We start from the raw sequence: 15,821 nt of genomic DNA on the forward strand, positions 1-15,821 counted from the left end.
AAGAATATAGGATACTTGTCTTTTCACCTGTGTTCAAATTCCAAGGTTATTTCCCTCCAAAGTAGTAGATCTATATTAAGTTAGGTTCCACAATGCAATAAAATTAATGTAGGAATCTACAAGTAATACCAAACAGATAATAGAGATAAAGCCTAAACCATGGCCACAGCTATCAAAACAGGAACAAAAGATAAAATAAGAAAATTGGGTCACTTGGGTGGCTCAGTAGGTTAAGCATCCGATTTCACCTCAAGTCATGATCTCTCAGTTTGTAAGTTCGATCCCCACATCGGGCTCTCTGCTGTCAGCGAGGAGTCTGCTTTGGATCCTCTGTCAGCCCCCCCACCCCCACCCCACCGCCCCTCTCCTGCTTGTGCACTCTTTCTCCCTCAAAAATAAATAAACATTTTAAATAAGAAAGGAATAGTTAAATAAATGCTTCACCTTCTTTGGTTGAAGGGTAACAGAGAAAAAGTTGTTAAAAATGGCAAACTGAGGACATCAGAAAGGCAACCTGCTGTTGACAACAATGAAGATACCAGCAAAAAGTGCTGATGTGCATGGAAAGATAATTCAGTTATACATATGCTATAGTTCTGTCTTAGGCAGATATCCAAATGCATCTCCCAGTGAGACTGCAGATATTCAGTAGCTGTACACATGAAATAGTAATAGAAACCAAGGTGAGTGAGCTGAGGGAAAAGGCAAGCACCAAGAGGGTCAAGAGTTGACCCTCCCTGTGGTGGGGTTAGAGGAGTGTGGAGAGCAATCCAAGTGGAGGGTTGGAGGAGAAAAGATGTCACTAAGCAGGTGTAAGAAAAAGATGTAGGTAGGCTCTCTCACCCAGAAGACAGAGTCCAGGTAGCCAAGGGAAGTTAAGAATTACAAGTAATCAAGAGGGACAGAGGCTACAAAGAGGATCCAGGACTTCACCTTGGAAAGGATGCCATTTTAGAAGAGTAGTTTCAGGGTGCCTGGGTGGATCAGTCAGTTGAGCCTCCAACTCTTGATTTTGGCTTAGGTTATGATCTAATGGTAGTAAGATTGAGCCCCAGGATGGGCTCTGCGCTGGGCATGGAGCCTGCTTGGGATTCTTTCTCCCTCTCTCTCTACCCCTCTCCCACTTGCACTCTCTTTCTCTAAAAAAGAAAAAAGAAAAAAAAAGAAGAAAAGTTTCATGGGAAAACTGAAGGCATAAGACACAAGAAAAGGCTTAAAGAACAAGTGGAAATGGTAACTTGGATGTAGCTGCCAGAGATGTAGAAAATATGACTGAGAAGCTTAAGAAAAGGACATAAAAGGAGTTGGTAGTTCAGGGTTCAATAAATGTAAACTTAGTGAAGTCTACTGAAAACACTTTCATGTTATGAATAGATCCAGCTATAGATAATGGTGTGTAAGTGTCTGAGGTGGCTCAATGTTTATCTCTGCAGATTTCCTCATGAGTTCTAAACCGAGAGAAACCAAAAAGCCAGCAGGTGAAAATAGAAATATAATAATAGTTGTGTTTAAATATTTTAAAATATATATTTAAATATTTAAATAACTTTAAATGTTTAAAATATTTTACAATATTTATTACAAATGAAGCTTGTTAATGGAGAGCATGGTTTTGGTATGTAGCAATAGTAAACTTTCTAACATTGGTCTTCCCAGACTTACTGCTCTTGCCCTCAATCACAGCCGGTATTAGACAGCTGCACATCCCCACTTGGAGACCAACTCCTCTAAATCTTACAGCTTATCAGAGAAGACCAATAAAGGTCATTTCTGTGGTCTTCTGACTCCCAAGGGAAAACAAGAGAGAGGAAGGGACTGAGATGCATGTGGCCAGTTCTTCATGAGTAGAATCATGCTCACCTTCAAGAGGGATGAGTGAGCAAGGGAGGGATGAGATAGAACCAGGGAGGTTTAAGGACAGTCTCTCCTCACAGAAACAAGAAAAGAAAGGAATAAACATTTCTCAGTATTCCCGCCACCACTTACCCCCTAAAAATATAGTGGAGTAGAAATTTTTAACTGATTAAGTAATCTGTCTGCCCAACACGGAGCTCCAACTCATGACCCCCAGATTAAGAGTGGCATGCTCTACCACCTGCACCAGCTAGGAGCCCTGGAAAGTTTTAACAGATATAAAAAAGAGGCTCCAACGTGCTGACAGAAGCCAGTGAAGATTAATAAAATTTAGAATTTTAGCCTTAACAAATAATATTTGAAATTTCACCTTAGTGAAATTTAACTTTTTATTAAATTGGCTGATTAGAGATTGTCACACATCCAATTATAAAAACTTAGATAAACATAATTTGAAGTGATGATTCAGTAGCCCTATCTCTTGGGGCACCTGAGTGGCTCAGTTTGGTTAAGCATCCAACTCTTGATTTTGGGCTCAGGTCATGATTCCAGGGTTGTGGGGTTAAGTCCCACATTGGGCTCCATGCTGAGCATAGAGCCTGCTTAAGATTCTCTCTCTCCCCTCCTCTGCCCTCTCCCCTGCTTGCACTTGCTCTCTTTCTCTCATATAAAAATTGAAAAAAAAAAAAAAAACAAAAAAACCTCTATCTCTCCAAATTCAGTTCTACCCTCTATCTTCTCCATCCCTTTTAGCAGCAAATGACCTCCTTTATAGTTAAGTGATGGGCCACCAGATCCAGTCAGTTCTGTTTTCAAAATCCACAGGAAGTCTTTCTGATCTGGTCTGCTCTACTTCAAGTTACTGCTTGCAAATTCATGCTCCAGCGTATGAACTTGCTGAACTTTCTGGAAAATGACACACCATTTCATTTATTTGTTTTGGAACATGGTGGGGTTTTTTCTGCTTGGAAGTCTGGTCTTTCCCTACCCCATCCAGATCTTAATCCTATCTTGACCCTTCATGCCATTCTTACCCCTTACTCTAGATCTGGTAGAAATGTCTGACTCAAAGCCCCATTACTGATCTCCTATGCAATGCTCCCTCCTAGAGGGTGTTCATTTATTTCAAGCTCTGTCCAGAGTTGACTTGTGCAGAAGGCACAGTAGGCACAGTGCCCAGGGCTCATGATACTTTCAGGAGTCCATGAAAATGTTTAATTTCATTTAATATCAGAAGAAAAAAAATAAACCTTAGGTCAAAGAAAATGTTTTAATATGTAACATTAATATATTTGCTTTTATATTGACAGTTATAAACCATAATCTACATGAACATATATATGTATCTCTATAAAGATACACATATCCACACATATATATGCTTTTTTTTTTTCTTGATGGAAGAATGGGTCCATGAAGGCAAAAGGGCTTAATATCCATGAGAGTCACAGTGTGGCCCTGGGTAGCCTTGAATCTATTTTTAAAAATTTTTCAAAATGAAATCAATTTTAATTGATTTTTAAGTAAATGTATTCTGAAAGCAGGCTAAAAAAGTAGCATCAAAAAATTGAGGAGTAACTAATTCAAACCAACATAACCAGTTATCATAATCTTTTTTTTTTTAAGTTTAGAGACAGAAGAAGAGCAACAATATCTTTCGTCAAGTTATATTAACATCTCCACTGATTCATTGCAAGGTGGCAAGAAATATTTGGTTTGGGTCCAAGCTGCAAATGCATTGGGCACAGAGAAGTCAAAACAACTGCAAATTAATCTGGATGATATAGGTAAAGAATGAGAAGTAGTATGTCTTTATGAATAAACAGCTAATTTGTGTTGACCTAGTCAAATGAAGTCGAGATGTGAAAGGTGTTCCCCTGAAGTTCCTGCAGATCATGATATGGAAAACAAGAATTACTCATAATGAACCAACCCAACACAACACAAAGATAAGTACTGCTACCATTTTGTTGTATATCCTTCCCGTCTTATTTCTACATTGGTGCATGTGGTTTTACACATATTTATTGAAAACTTCTTATATTCAAGCATTGTTTTAAGAGCTAGGGAGAATAAGATAAGCAAGGTATCCACTGCCTTATGTATCTTACAATCTACCAAAGAAGATGGAAAGAAACAAGGATTATAATAAACCGTGATGAGTCTTATGTTGTGAGTACAACATACTAAAGAATTCTGCTGTATACACTATTTGGAAGTTATAGGTTTTTTAAGTTTAAAAAAAAACATAAAAAATGGTGAATTATGTAAACATCTCTATATTTACCAGCCAGATTTTACAAATTTTAGCATTTTTTGCTTCAGATATTTTAGGCCTTGCTTTTTAAAACTTATAATATAAAATTAACATTCTCTTGATTTAATCTATGATATTATTTTTAATGTATGTCTTTAGTCCCTTATTGTTGGAGATTTAGGTTATTTTCAAATTTTCACCATTATAAACTTTACTGCCATGAACAACCTTTTGGATAAATATTTTCAAAGTAGCTTTTTGCATTTTCCTTAAGATAAAGTCCAAAAAGTAATTGACCCTGAGCTTTTTACAGCTACATCCCAGTCCTGAAGTCAAAATTTAGCCAAAGAGCACCAAGTGAATCACCCTCTATTTGGACATCCTAATGCCAGTTATTTCTGTTTTTATTAAGGATGCTTTCAGTAAGCTAACATCTATGGAGCACTTTTTTTCAGTGCTAACTACTTTTACATAAATTACCTTATTTAACCCTCAAAACAACCCTATTTTGTAGAAGAGATTATGGTTTCTATTTGAGGGAACCAACGCTAGGCGGCATCAAAATTTGAGACTATGGAGCTAGGGAGCTCTAATTCCAATATCCTCAACTTCTATCTTCAGTCTTCATTTAAATGCACATTGTTATGTGTCAGACAACTTTCCTGCTGATTAATGATCTGGGGGATGTGACATCTTCTCTTGGGGTACAACATGGATATTCTTTGGGGATCACGGGGGTCTTTTACTGGAGCTAATATATCAACTTCTCAACTCCTGTCTCAACTAAACTTAACTATCCCAACTAACAGGATTGGTCTGAAAGTCTGTCCTTAATGCTCTGAATATTGGATTTGAAAACAAACACTGCTGATGATGGTGATGTATTCCACTGTATTATATATTCGTGGAGTTATAGTTCTCTTGACCACGATGTACACGTTTTTGTAAATTTATAGTTTAAGATAGGCTGCCATAATATGCCCCTCCTTTTTTTTGTAATATGCTCTTTTCTTAAAACAGGTTCCCCTCAGTGGATTAATGATGTTTAAAGGCTATCATGTATTGTATCATTTTGGCAATATCATTTTTTAGAACTAAATTATTATCAGTAGCATTACAGTTATTATTATCACTGTGAGCTGATGATCTTACTATCTTCACATCCATTTATTAAATGCCTACAATGTTCCAGACAATTAACATGCAAATCACACTTAATTCTGGAAACAATCATACATGGTACTACTGTGCCCATTTTACAGATGAAGAAAGAGATAAAACAATTTGCTCAAGTTCACATAACTAGTAAGGAGGAGAGCCAGATATCATCTCGCTGACTTGCAGTAGTTAATCACTGCCTCACCTCCCATAAAGGGAAAATCGCATCTGGCAGCCACCTCCAAATCGAATTCCCACACCGTGAACCAGGGAGTCTCTTGTTTGGGATTGTTATTCTGCCCCCTTTAAAAAAGAAATCTCAAAACTGACTCTTAAAAATCAGGTAGAAAATACAGGTTGAATGTGTAGGAGGCTCCACCCAAGAAAGCCACCAGATAATTAATGGATGAGCTATACTCACTTGTGACACTTTAAGAATGAGGCACTGCAAGTTAGATAAATGAAACTTTCTATGAAACTGAGGACAGAGGGCTCTCCTGAGAACAATTTTCACATAACACCTATGGGGTTGGGCTTTAATTAAGTTAGGGAGGCTGTGCTGAAAGGCAGAGTTAATAGTGCAGTAACACTGTGCCAAAGTGACATGTGAGAGGGATACTTCAGCTTCTCCTGTAGAGAAATAAATGCCAGTACAGAAAGTGCAGTGCTTTCTGGCTGCCATTTTTTAAAATTTATTTATTTATTTTTAGAGAATGTGTATGAGCAGGGGAGGGGCAGAGGGGGGGTGGAGAGAGAATCCCAAGCAGGTTCTGCACTGTGAGCACAGAGACCGACACAGGGCTTGATCCCCGAAATCAAGAGTTGGACACTTAACCAACTGAGCCACCCAGGCACTCCCTGGCTGCCATTTTAACATTAATTCTCACATAGGTAAATTTTTTACCTTTTTGAAAATAAAATAACCATTCTGAAAATTAATTCTTGTATAGGTAAATATATGTTGTTGGAAAGATACTAAACAACTACAAATCTGGTTATTTCAATATAAGTTGAAACTAAACACATGGCATGTAGATGGATTTGACAGTTTTTTGTTTTTTGTTTTTTGTTTTTTTTAAATTTTTTTTTTTCAACATTTATTTTTGGGACAGAGAGAGACAGAGCATGAACGGGGGAGGGGCAGAGAGAGAGGGAGACACAGAATCGGAAACAGGCTCCAGGCTCTGAGCCATCAGCCCAGAGCCGGACGCGGGGCTCGAACTCACGGACCGCGAGATCGTGACCTGGCTAAAGTCGGACGCTTAACCGACTGCGCCACCCAGGCGCCCCGACAGTTTTTAAAAATGTAAGATCTGATGGGAATGTTTGAAACCTAAGCAATGAGAGCATACATTCAACTTTGAGTGGTGTACCAAAGTACATATTCAAGTACTTATTATATAACAGGTTTATTTGAAAAAATATGAGATCATTCAAACCTAAAGGTTTAGCCCTCTATCACACTGACCTGCCCTGTGCTAATGATGGGGTTTTGGAGTGTGGAGATTCGGAGCTGATGGCCAAGAAAAAATTCTTGAAGACGTCTTTGCTGCAAAAAGTTGATCTTTATTAAAGCACGGGGATGAGACCTGTGGACACAAAGAGCTGCACTGGGGTTGTAAAGAGTGACTGCTTATATACTGTGGAGTTGGGCGAGATAAAGTCATGAGGAAGTTTCTAAAAGGGATTTCCATGTGCTAAGGACTCAGATGACTGGAGGCCTAGCTACTGTCAAGCTAGGGTTATTTTTCCCTCTACCAAAGCATTATCATTAAAATGGTAGGGAGTTCCTGGAGATTAGGCTAGTGATAAGATTGCCTTTTTGTAATTTACTAAGATATTTGTAAACTGATGGAGACTACCAATTTAACCACTTGTTTGCTGTCCTTTCCTTTGTTCTTAGGCAGCCAAGAGTGCCTGAGGAATATCATACATATCCCACCTTGGGGGGAGGGGGAGGGTTGTTGTTAGCTTGTGCTTTGCCCTCAGCTTGCCTTATGCCCCCGCATCACTAAGACTATCTTAAATCTGACTTGCTGTTCTATGTACATTTCTCATAGGACTAAAGACTTTTTCTTCCTCCCCAGAGTATTTCTTTCTGCAGAAGGGTCTCCGAATGCTTGTGCTACTAAACTAATGACAGGCCAGACTCAGAGATGGGAGATAAGAGTGGGCGGGTAATTTAGCCTGAGAGTGCTTTAAATGGTCCCAAGTGGTCTCAGAGCCCTGGGAATCATTTCCCTGACTACAGAACCTGTGAATACTGATACTTATTACAAGAAGTTTACACTAGCAAAAGGAAATCAACTGTGAAATTCAGATGATAAAATCTTTAATTAGACTCCTTTTGCTACTACTTCTTTCCTATGCTAGCTTTAGCCCAAGGATTATAAGACTGTCCTACTAAACATCAAATATTTAATTTTTATATTTCTCTATAAATCATACATCTGGGTATATAATTTTAGATAATAAGTCATTAATAATAAAACAGTGATATTCCCAAAGAATAATTTATATGCCTAGGATAAATGAAAAGGAAACTAATCATAGAGAGCACTAAGCTACAATAATGGTCCTTAAAAACACACATACAAGGCTATTCAGTTCTTTGTTAAATAATTCGTCTAACAAAGTCATAGGTTTTCATTGTTCTGTTGTGCATATAGGAGAAATGAGAAGTACCAATGATTTTATTCTGTTCAGACACAGCAAGCATATAAGAATTAATACAGTTTAGAAATACAGAGTTTCCAGTTACACCACTACTCTTAGTACAACAAAACAACTAGTAAGATAATCCATCAGAATGTCAGTTTCCTTTTGGAAGTTATTATCACAGAACATGACAATAATTGGTAAAGTCTTAGAGTCTTGTGAGACTTGCTTTGTTCAAATCATAGTTTCAAGTATGGATTTATTTTAATAGAGAACAAAATAAATTAGCAATAGATTTAATTAAGATAATAAAAATATTATTGTGAAAGGTATCAATTTAATGTCTTATCAAATCAGATTCCCCTGATCTAAATTTAGAATGCAAACTTCATTTTCCCCTAAATAGATGCAGGAAGAAAGAGATACCTTCTTTATCTCTTTTTTACTCTTTTTGTTAATAAGGCCAGGCTTTGGAATTTCATTAGTTTAGGATTATAAGGGAATAGGGGGTGGAGGAAAGGTGGACTACAAAAGTGCCATTTAAAAGAAATGGGAAATAGGTTAAATAGAATTTCATTTAACAGCAGCAGTTTTCTCTTACATAATAGGTTAAAAAGAAAAATATCATTACTTATTAATTAGATCATGACATTGTTTTTTTAGTACTTTGAGTTTTAACATGTCTATATATGGATATAAAGATTATGGTTTCTCCCTAGGCAAGTTTTAAACTGCTGGGTTTTTATTTATTATTATTTTTTCTAGTGATACCTTCTGCATCCATCATTTCCAGGGCTGAGGACATAAATACGACAGTACCCAAGACCGTGATTCACTGGAATAGTCAAACAACAATAGAAAAGGTTTCCTGTGAAATGAGATACAAGTCTAAAACAAACCAAACTTGGAAGGTAAGCTAACTTTCACTGTGCTTTAGCATGTAAGTAAATGAAAGAAAAGCTAACCCACAATGGACTTATGATGATCTACTTTACATGTTTTTATCTGTTTGATATTCAAACCACTATAGTTTGTTGGGTTTTTTAAAAGTAATCCCTATGCCTAATATGGGCTTGAACTCATGGCCCCAAGATTAAGAGTCATGTGTTCTACCCACTGGCACCCTCAAACCACTCTAGTTTTAATATTTGTTACCATATGCTTTCAGAATGGAGACATGTTTCCTGAAAATGTCCTCTTACCTTTTATAAGTTGCTAAATAGACAAATGTCCAACTAAGAGAGATGCATCTGTTTGGCTCCTTGTAATTCAGTGCCTCCTAGAGTAAAATTTACATCAGTGATGATGAATATAAAATGTAAGGTTCCCATGCTGAAATTTAATAAGCATCTAGGGTAACAACTGTTGAAAAAGAAACTTCAGATTTATGGGTGTCTCCTTTTAAATGAAAAAATGCAACTCTAAATGGAAGATTTGTTACTACAATAGGCCTCAGTCTTATGTGAGCCTAAGTAAAAAGTGAATATCTAAACAAACTAACCATCCTTAAATACCAATGGTAAGTTACCAACTGACTTAGGAGAGGCATAGGTACAAGGTTCGTTAATGAAATCACATGACATGACAGCACCTGTGAACATTATAATAAAAACTCAGTAATTTGAACAATGGGAGAACACTAATATGACTGAGGGAAAAGTTCCAATTTTGGTGTATTTGAAAAGAAATGCCATTTCATATTTTCAAGTACAACAAACTTCATTTAGTCAAAATAATTAAGGCATAGAGTCTCTGGCTTTGCATAATTAAGAGTTATGTATCATGCATGAATTTATCTGCTGTCAGGGAGTAAATGATATGTATTTGGTGATTAGCATGACTCCAAAGCCTCCTATTGTTTCATTATCCTGAACATCAGCTTTGCTGTAGAGCAATGTGTTTAAAGAGTGTCAAGAAGATGAGGGTAAAACTATACTGATTTTATGACATACTTTAAAGACTGTTCTCTAAAATAAATTCATGACACCAACTTGTTTATTTACCCCTGTTCATTTAAGTCAGAAATGTGATCTGAACTTTACAATTGTTTAGATCACACTAACATGTGAATCTGTGCATCGTTTGGTCAATTACCAAGTGAAGATCCTGCTGGACTTGTTGACTAAATAACTGTGACATTTGTGTACATAGCAACCCTATGCTTAAAGCCTGGGACAAGCAGGATACAAACAAAACACAACTCCACAGTCAATCCTTTTGCAAATGTGGAATTTAGGTAAATTTGAAAACCCAAATGAAATCCTTAGATTAGTCTTAGATTTTGAGTCAATAGGATTTTATTCCAATAGGACACCTGGTGCCCTTTGTTTAGTGTCCTGGTCATAGGATGATACTGATAATACAAAACTCCTTTATTTGGCATAATTAGGAGAGATTATAGGCTAGAAGAAGGTTTAGAAAATAGAAAGAAATTCTACCATCAATATCTCTGAATAGATTTTCAGAAACCAAGTGTTTCCTGGTTGAAATTCTTGTTCTCTGCTCCCCCTGCTGGTGCTACTCTACCATTGTGAGACTTGGTAACTCAGAAGCAGGTGGAAATGAAGGAGCTGAAAGAATATTTGTTATCTCATATAACCTTCATAACCATCCTTTGGGTTAGGTAAATATCTGCTCCGTTATAGAAATAAGGATGTAGAACTCGAAAGACGTCAAGCCAGGTTTTTCAAACTTACACTGCTAGGACTCTTTCAGACTCTATATCACTTTGGGCACCCAAAAAATATGTGAAAAATGAAAGAACAGCTTTCTATCCAAAGCCTGTATCCTATCCCTTCTATCATGCTCCCTCTGAATATAACCACTCATACAGAAAAAGATGAATTACCATTTCTATCCAGATGACCCAAGTCCAGTCAGAAAGAGCTAGAATAAGGCTTTTATTCTCAACTTTTGCTACATCATCAATTTATCTGGATCATGCATAAAGTGTGTCTTTGCCTCTTTGTAGGGAGATAGGAAGTCAGAGGCAAGAAGAGGAGGAGATACAAAGGACTACAGATTTGATCTTCCACCTCACCTCTGCCTCCAGGAGATATTACTTGAAGGAGGTTCTTTATTTCTTTAAAAAAATTTTTTTAATGTTTTTATTTATTTTTGAGACAGAGAGAGACAGAGCATGAGCAGGGGAGGGGCAGAGAGAGAGGGAGACACATAATCCAAAGCAGGCTCCAGGGTCTGAGCTGTCAGCACAGTTTGAGCACAGTCAGTTTGAGCAAGGGCTCAAACTCATGGACTGTGAGATCATGACCTGAGCTGAAGTCGGACACTCAACCAACTGAGCCACCCAGGTGCCCCAGGAGGTTCTTTATTTCAAAGTGACAGGCATCTATGCAGGAAAGCCATGTGACTAAGAGCACAGGCTCTAGAATTCAAAGCCTGGTTCTGCCACTCTCTAGTTATGCAACCTTGGGCAAGTTCCTTATCTTCTCTGTGCCTCATTATTCCCATACCTAAAGTAGGAATAAGACAAGCCCCTACCTCATATGGTTGTGGGGATGATCAGTGTAAGAAGCTAGCCTAGATCCTGGAATAGAGTTCAAGTTCAGTAAATGCTGGCTGTTGCTACTTTTCATCTTAACTTCCAGGAAAACCATGCAACAAGTTTGGTAGAGCAAAAGAAGACCCCCTGAAAAATCAAAATTAGAGAACTGAGGTTGCTTTTCATCCCCTTTTAGCTAAGTTATTTAGACTATGAAGTATCAAAGGGAACTAGCCAATCCTTCAGGTGATCCTACAAGGCTAACACCATGTGGAGAATATTTATCTATTTATTGGTTATCTTCATGGACTATCTCTTTGGCACCTCAAACTTGTGTTATAAATTGAGCTCACAACCTTCGTCAGCAATCCTTGCCCACTTCTGTGTACTCTATCTCAGGAGCATTACCATGTTGTATATCTATTTACCTGTTTACACCTCTATTTCCCTGTCCTTTAACTACAAGCCCCTGGAAGGCAGGATGTTCCATAATAATTTCTTGTACCTCCATTGATTTTTACAATGTGTAATTCATGTAGATAACATTTTGAAACATTAGCTATTAATATTGTTTGCCTTTAGTAGGTGCCCAACAATAGTGACAGTAAGGCAGGGAGGTCTTTGCTATAAGTTCAAGTAAATGGATTAATAGTGACTCATTTCTCTAATTAAGCTAGACTAGGGTATTGTTATTTTTTTAACATAACCTCAAGATTTTACTGTCTTCATAATAAGACAAAATGTGAAACACAGGACGGGATTACTTGTCCCTTTCTCTTATTATCCCCTCCTCGTTCAAAATGCTTGCATCTCTTGATAGTCAGAATTGTCTTAGATCTGCTGTTGGGATCAACACATTCAAGTCTCAGCACAACCTTCTTTGTAGTTTTTAGCCTTTTCCCCCAAAATCGGCTCTATCTGCCCACCAGAGCATAGCCACTTTACTTCCTGTCATAACACTGCTTCCCCTGAGCATCAGAGAATTCTTGCCCTTCTTGTACTGTGCCACTTTGTGGGGTTGGTGCTTGCTAAGCTTCTTACAAAAAATTCAGTGGGTGTCAGAAACATTCACCATGTTTTTAAGAGCACTATCAGCATGGAAAGCGGCAAACTTTTATTCAAGGGCCAGACAGTAAACATTTCAGGCTTTGCAGGCCATAAGGTCTCTGACCCAACTACTCAGCTTTGCATTTGTAGTGTGAAAGCAGCCATAGACAATATACAAATGAATAGGCATGAGAAAACTTTAATTTTGGACACTGAAATTTGAATTTCATGTAATTTCCATGCATAACAAAATATTCTTTGGATTTTCTTATAACCATTTAAAAATGTAAAAACCATTCTTAGCTCATGGAGCCCATAAAACCAAGCATTCATTCTTTTCCAGGGAAGGCTAATAGAACAGTAGACAGATAGCAAAGGGTCAAACCCTTGACCTTGAATTTCAAAAGTGTAAATGTGGGGCACCTGGATGGCTCAGTGGGTTGAGTGTGGGACTCTTTTGATTTCAGCTCCGGTCATGATCTCACAGTTGTGAGTTCGAGCCCTGTATCGAACTCTGCACTGACAGTGTGTAGCCTGCCTGGGATTCTCTCTTCCTCTCTCTCTGCCCCTCCCTTGCTCACATGCACTCATGTGCGCCAGCATATGCACTAAACAAACAAACAATTTCTAAAAAAAAAAAAAGTGTAAATTCCGCTATAAGGCAGAAGACTTAGAAGAACATGTGATTAGTCAGAACTAAGTTTCTCAATCATCACCCCACTCCCTCTCCCACCAAACACTAGGTAAAGATTAACTGGGCAGCAAAACAAGGAAGTTGGAGGGAGGAGCGAATTAGGAAGAGGAACCAAAAGAGTTTAGACAGTGGTCGGTCACCAAAAAGGGCCCCTTCACCCACGGCCTTGTCCCAGGTAGGGAGTTGGAGGGAGTGGGGATTAGAGAACTGAATAGGTTGGAGACTCTCCTTCCCTCCACCCAATAATGCTCCCAGAAATTTAATGTAACCCTAAGAGGTACCTTACATTGATAGAGGTCAAGTTTGCATGCCCCCCACTGTCAGAATTGAGGCCCTAAATAGAAATGAACTGCTATAAGAAATAAAGTCCTATTTCTTGCACTTGAGATCAAACCCTCTACATAGGCACTCAATTAGGTCTACCTCTCTCAGTGTTTGTTTTAGCCTATGAAAATATCTTGAGGCATCATCTTGTGCTCACAAGACTCGAAGCAGTCACCTGGCTTGCCTCTGCCTCATGGCAGAAACAAGTCTCTTAACAGTTCTGTAAGATTCTTCCATTTTAGAATTCTGGCTGTGCTTTAGTGTATTTCTCTACTTTACAGGGACTTATCTATAAACGTAATGGCAAGAGACATACTAGAGAATAACAACTCCCTTCCACGAGAAACAAATAGAAGCAGAGTGCATTCGAAAGTCAAACTTTTGCTACAAGTAAAATCTTACCTGGATCCCAGGAGACCCCCAAATGTTCCGCCAATCATATTTACACAGCAGTAAATTCCAAGGGCCAAGAGTAGAGACACAGCTTATAGAAACTCTGAGTGATACTTTATATGAAGCATGACAGATCCCAAGCAGATATTTTCATGAATTTTACATTTTCAGTACATTAAAGGTTTTAAAGATTTATGTTAAGATTGGGTTTTCATAGAAGAATCTCTTAGGAAGGTTGGTAGCTTGCTCGCTTTCTTTCTCTCTTTCTTTCTTTCTTTCTTTTTTAAACCTTGACATTTTCAACTTCCTCTTTCATGAGTGTTTGGTAACTCTCCTCCTAGTTATTGCCTAAATGCATTTGTAGACACATTTTATGGTTACCTTTCAATCATGCTTCACTTTTTCCAGTCAATCCACTTATCAGAACATACTGAAGGTATGTAAATGCCTTGGTTTCTCTCTCCCAGCTGAACCAGGTTGTTAGGGGGGTCATTTTTCATTATGTTTTATAGCAGGTCATAGTGCCCCAGAAAATGATTTGTAAGTTTAGACCTCATGTCTTTGATTATTTATGGCCATGTTTTATATAAAGTGCCCTATTCTTCTTTGTTTTCCCAGGGCCTAGAAGCGTGCCTGGAACATAATAGGTGTTCCATACATGTCTGCCTAAATGGAATAATTATTTGTTTTAAAAGCACACTGTAGGGGCGCCTGGGTGGCGCAGTCGGTTAAGCGTCCGACTTCAGCCAGGTCACGATCTCACGGTCTGTGGGTTCGAGCCCCGCGTCAGGCTCTGGGCTGATGGCTCAGAGCCTGGAGCCTGTTTCCGATTCTGTGTCTCCCTCTCTCTCTGCCCCTCCCCCGTTCATGCTCTGTCTCTCTCTGTCCCAAAAATAAATAAACGTTGAAAAAAAAAATTAAAAAAAAAATAAAAGCACACTGTATTGTTTCATTGTTGTTATTCATTCATTTTAGGTTAAAGAATTTGACACCAATTTTACATATGAGCAACAGTCAGAATTCTACTTGGAACCAAACACTAAGTATATATTTCAAGTGAGATGCCAAGAAACAGGTAAAAGGTACTGGCAGTCCTGGAGTTCCCCCTTTTTTCATAAAACAACTGAAACAGGTGAGTGTGTTTATATATTTAATCTCTTAGGCTTTTCTTTTGACCTCTGTCTCTTTTAAATATATTTATACTTTTTCTTCTTGACTTGTATCAAATTGACAAAACTATTGTATGGCAGGTGGTGACATTGAAATTGTCATTTTGCTTTGATTTTGTTAAAGCTGACTGTAATTTAGGTAATGGTTCTCAAACATTCTTGGACATAAAAGCCAATTAAAACCACCTAGTATGCATGTTCACTGTCCCTGCTCCCAGAGGCTCTGTGTGGGGTGGGGGAGTGCTCAAGAGTCAGCATTTCTTATAAGCAGCCTGGGACATCCTGAGGCATATAATGATCTAAGATCATTTTTTGAAACACATTATTAATAATTATGTTAAACTCAAACAACAACAACAACAAAAACAAACTTCTTACGCTGTTGGTGGGAATGCAAACTGGTGCAACCACTTTGGAAAACGGTATGGAAGTTCCTCAAAAAGTTAAAAATAGAACTACCCTATGGCCCAGCAATTGCACTACTAGGTATTTATCCAAGGATACAGGTGTGCTGTTTCGAAGGGACACATGCACCCCCATGTTTATAGCAGCACTATCAACGATAGCCCAAGTATGGAAAGAGCCCAAATGTCCATTGAGGGATAAATGGATAAAGAAGATGTGTTATATATATACAATGGAGTATTACTCAGTGATCAGAAAGAATGAAGTCTTCCATGTGCAACAACATGGATGGGTCTAGAGGGTATTATGCTAAGCAAAATCAGCCAATCAGAGAAAGACAAATATCATATGACTTTACCC

General features: G+C 38.0%; 1 protein-coding gene and 1 pseudogene across 1 annotated transcript in view; one reads left to right on the forward strand and one right to left on the reverse strand.

Moving 5' to 3' along the window:
- The window catches only part of IL23R (interleukin 23 receptor), a 57,896-nt gene that overhangs the window by 20,208 nt on the left and 21,867 nt on the right, over positions 1 to 15,821 (forward strand). Inside the window, 3 exon segments of the mRNA XM_032594321.1 lie at positions 3,481 to 3,641; positions 8,693 to 8,838; positions 14,863 to 15,019. Of these exon segments, the coding sequence (XP_032450212.1) occupies positions 3,481 to 3,641; positions 8,693 to 8,838; positions 14,863 to 15,019 (464 nt within the window).
- On the reverse strand, positions 12,155 to 12,504 carry LOC115521351 (annotated as a pseudogene).

This window comes from Lynx canadensis, chromosome C1, assembly GCF_007474595.2.
Source record: "Lynx canadensis isolate LIC74 chromosome C1, mLynCan4.pri.v2, whole genome shotgun sequence".
NCBI lineage: Eukaryota > Metazoa > Chordata > Mammalia > Carnivora > Felidae > Lynx > Lynx canadensis.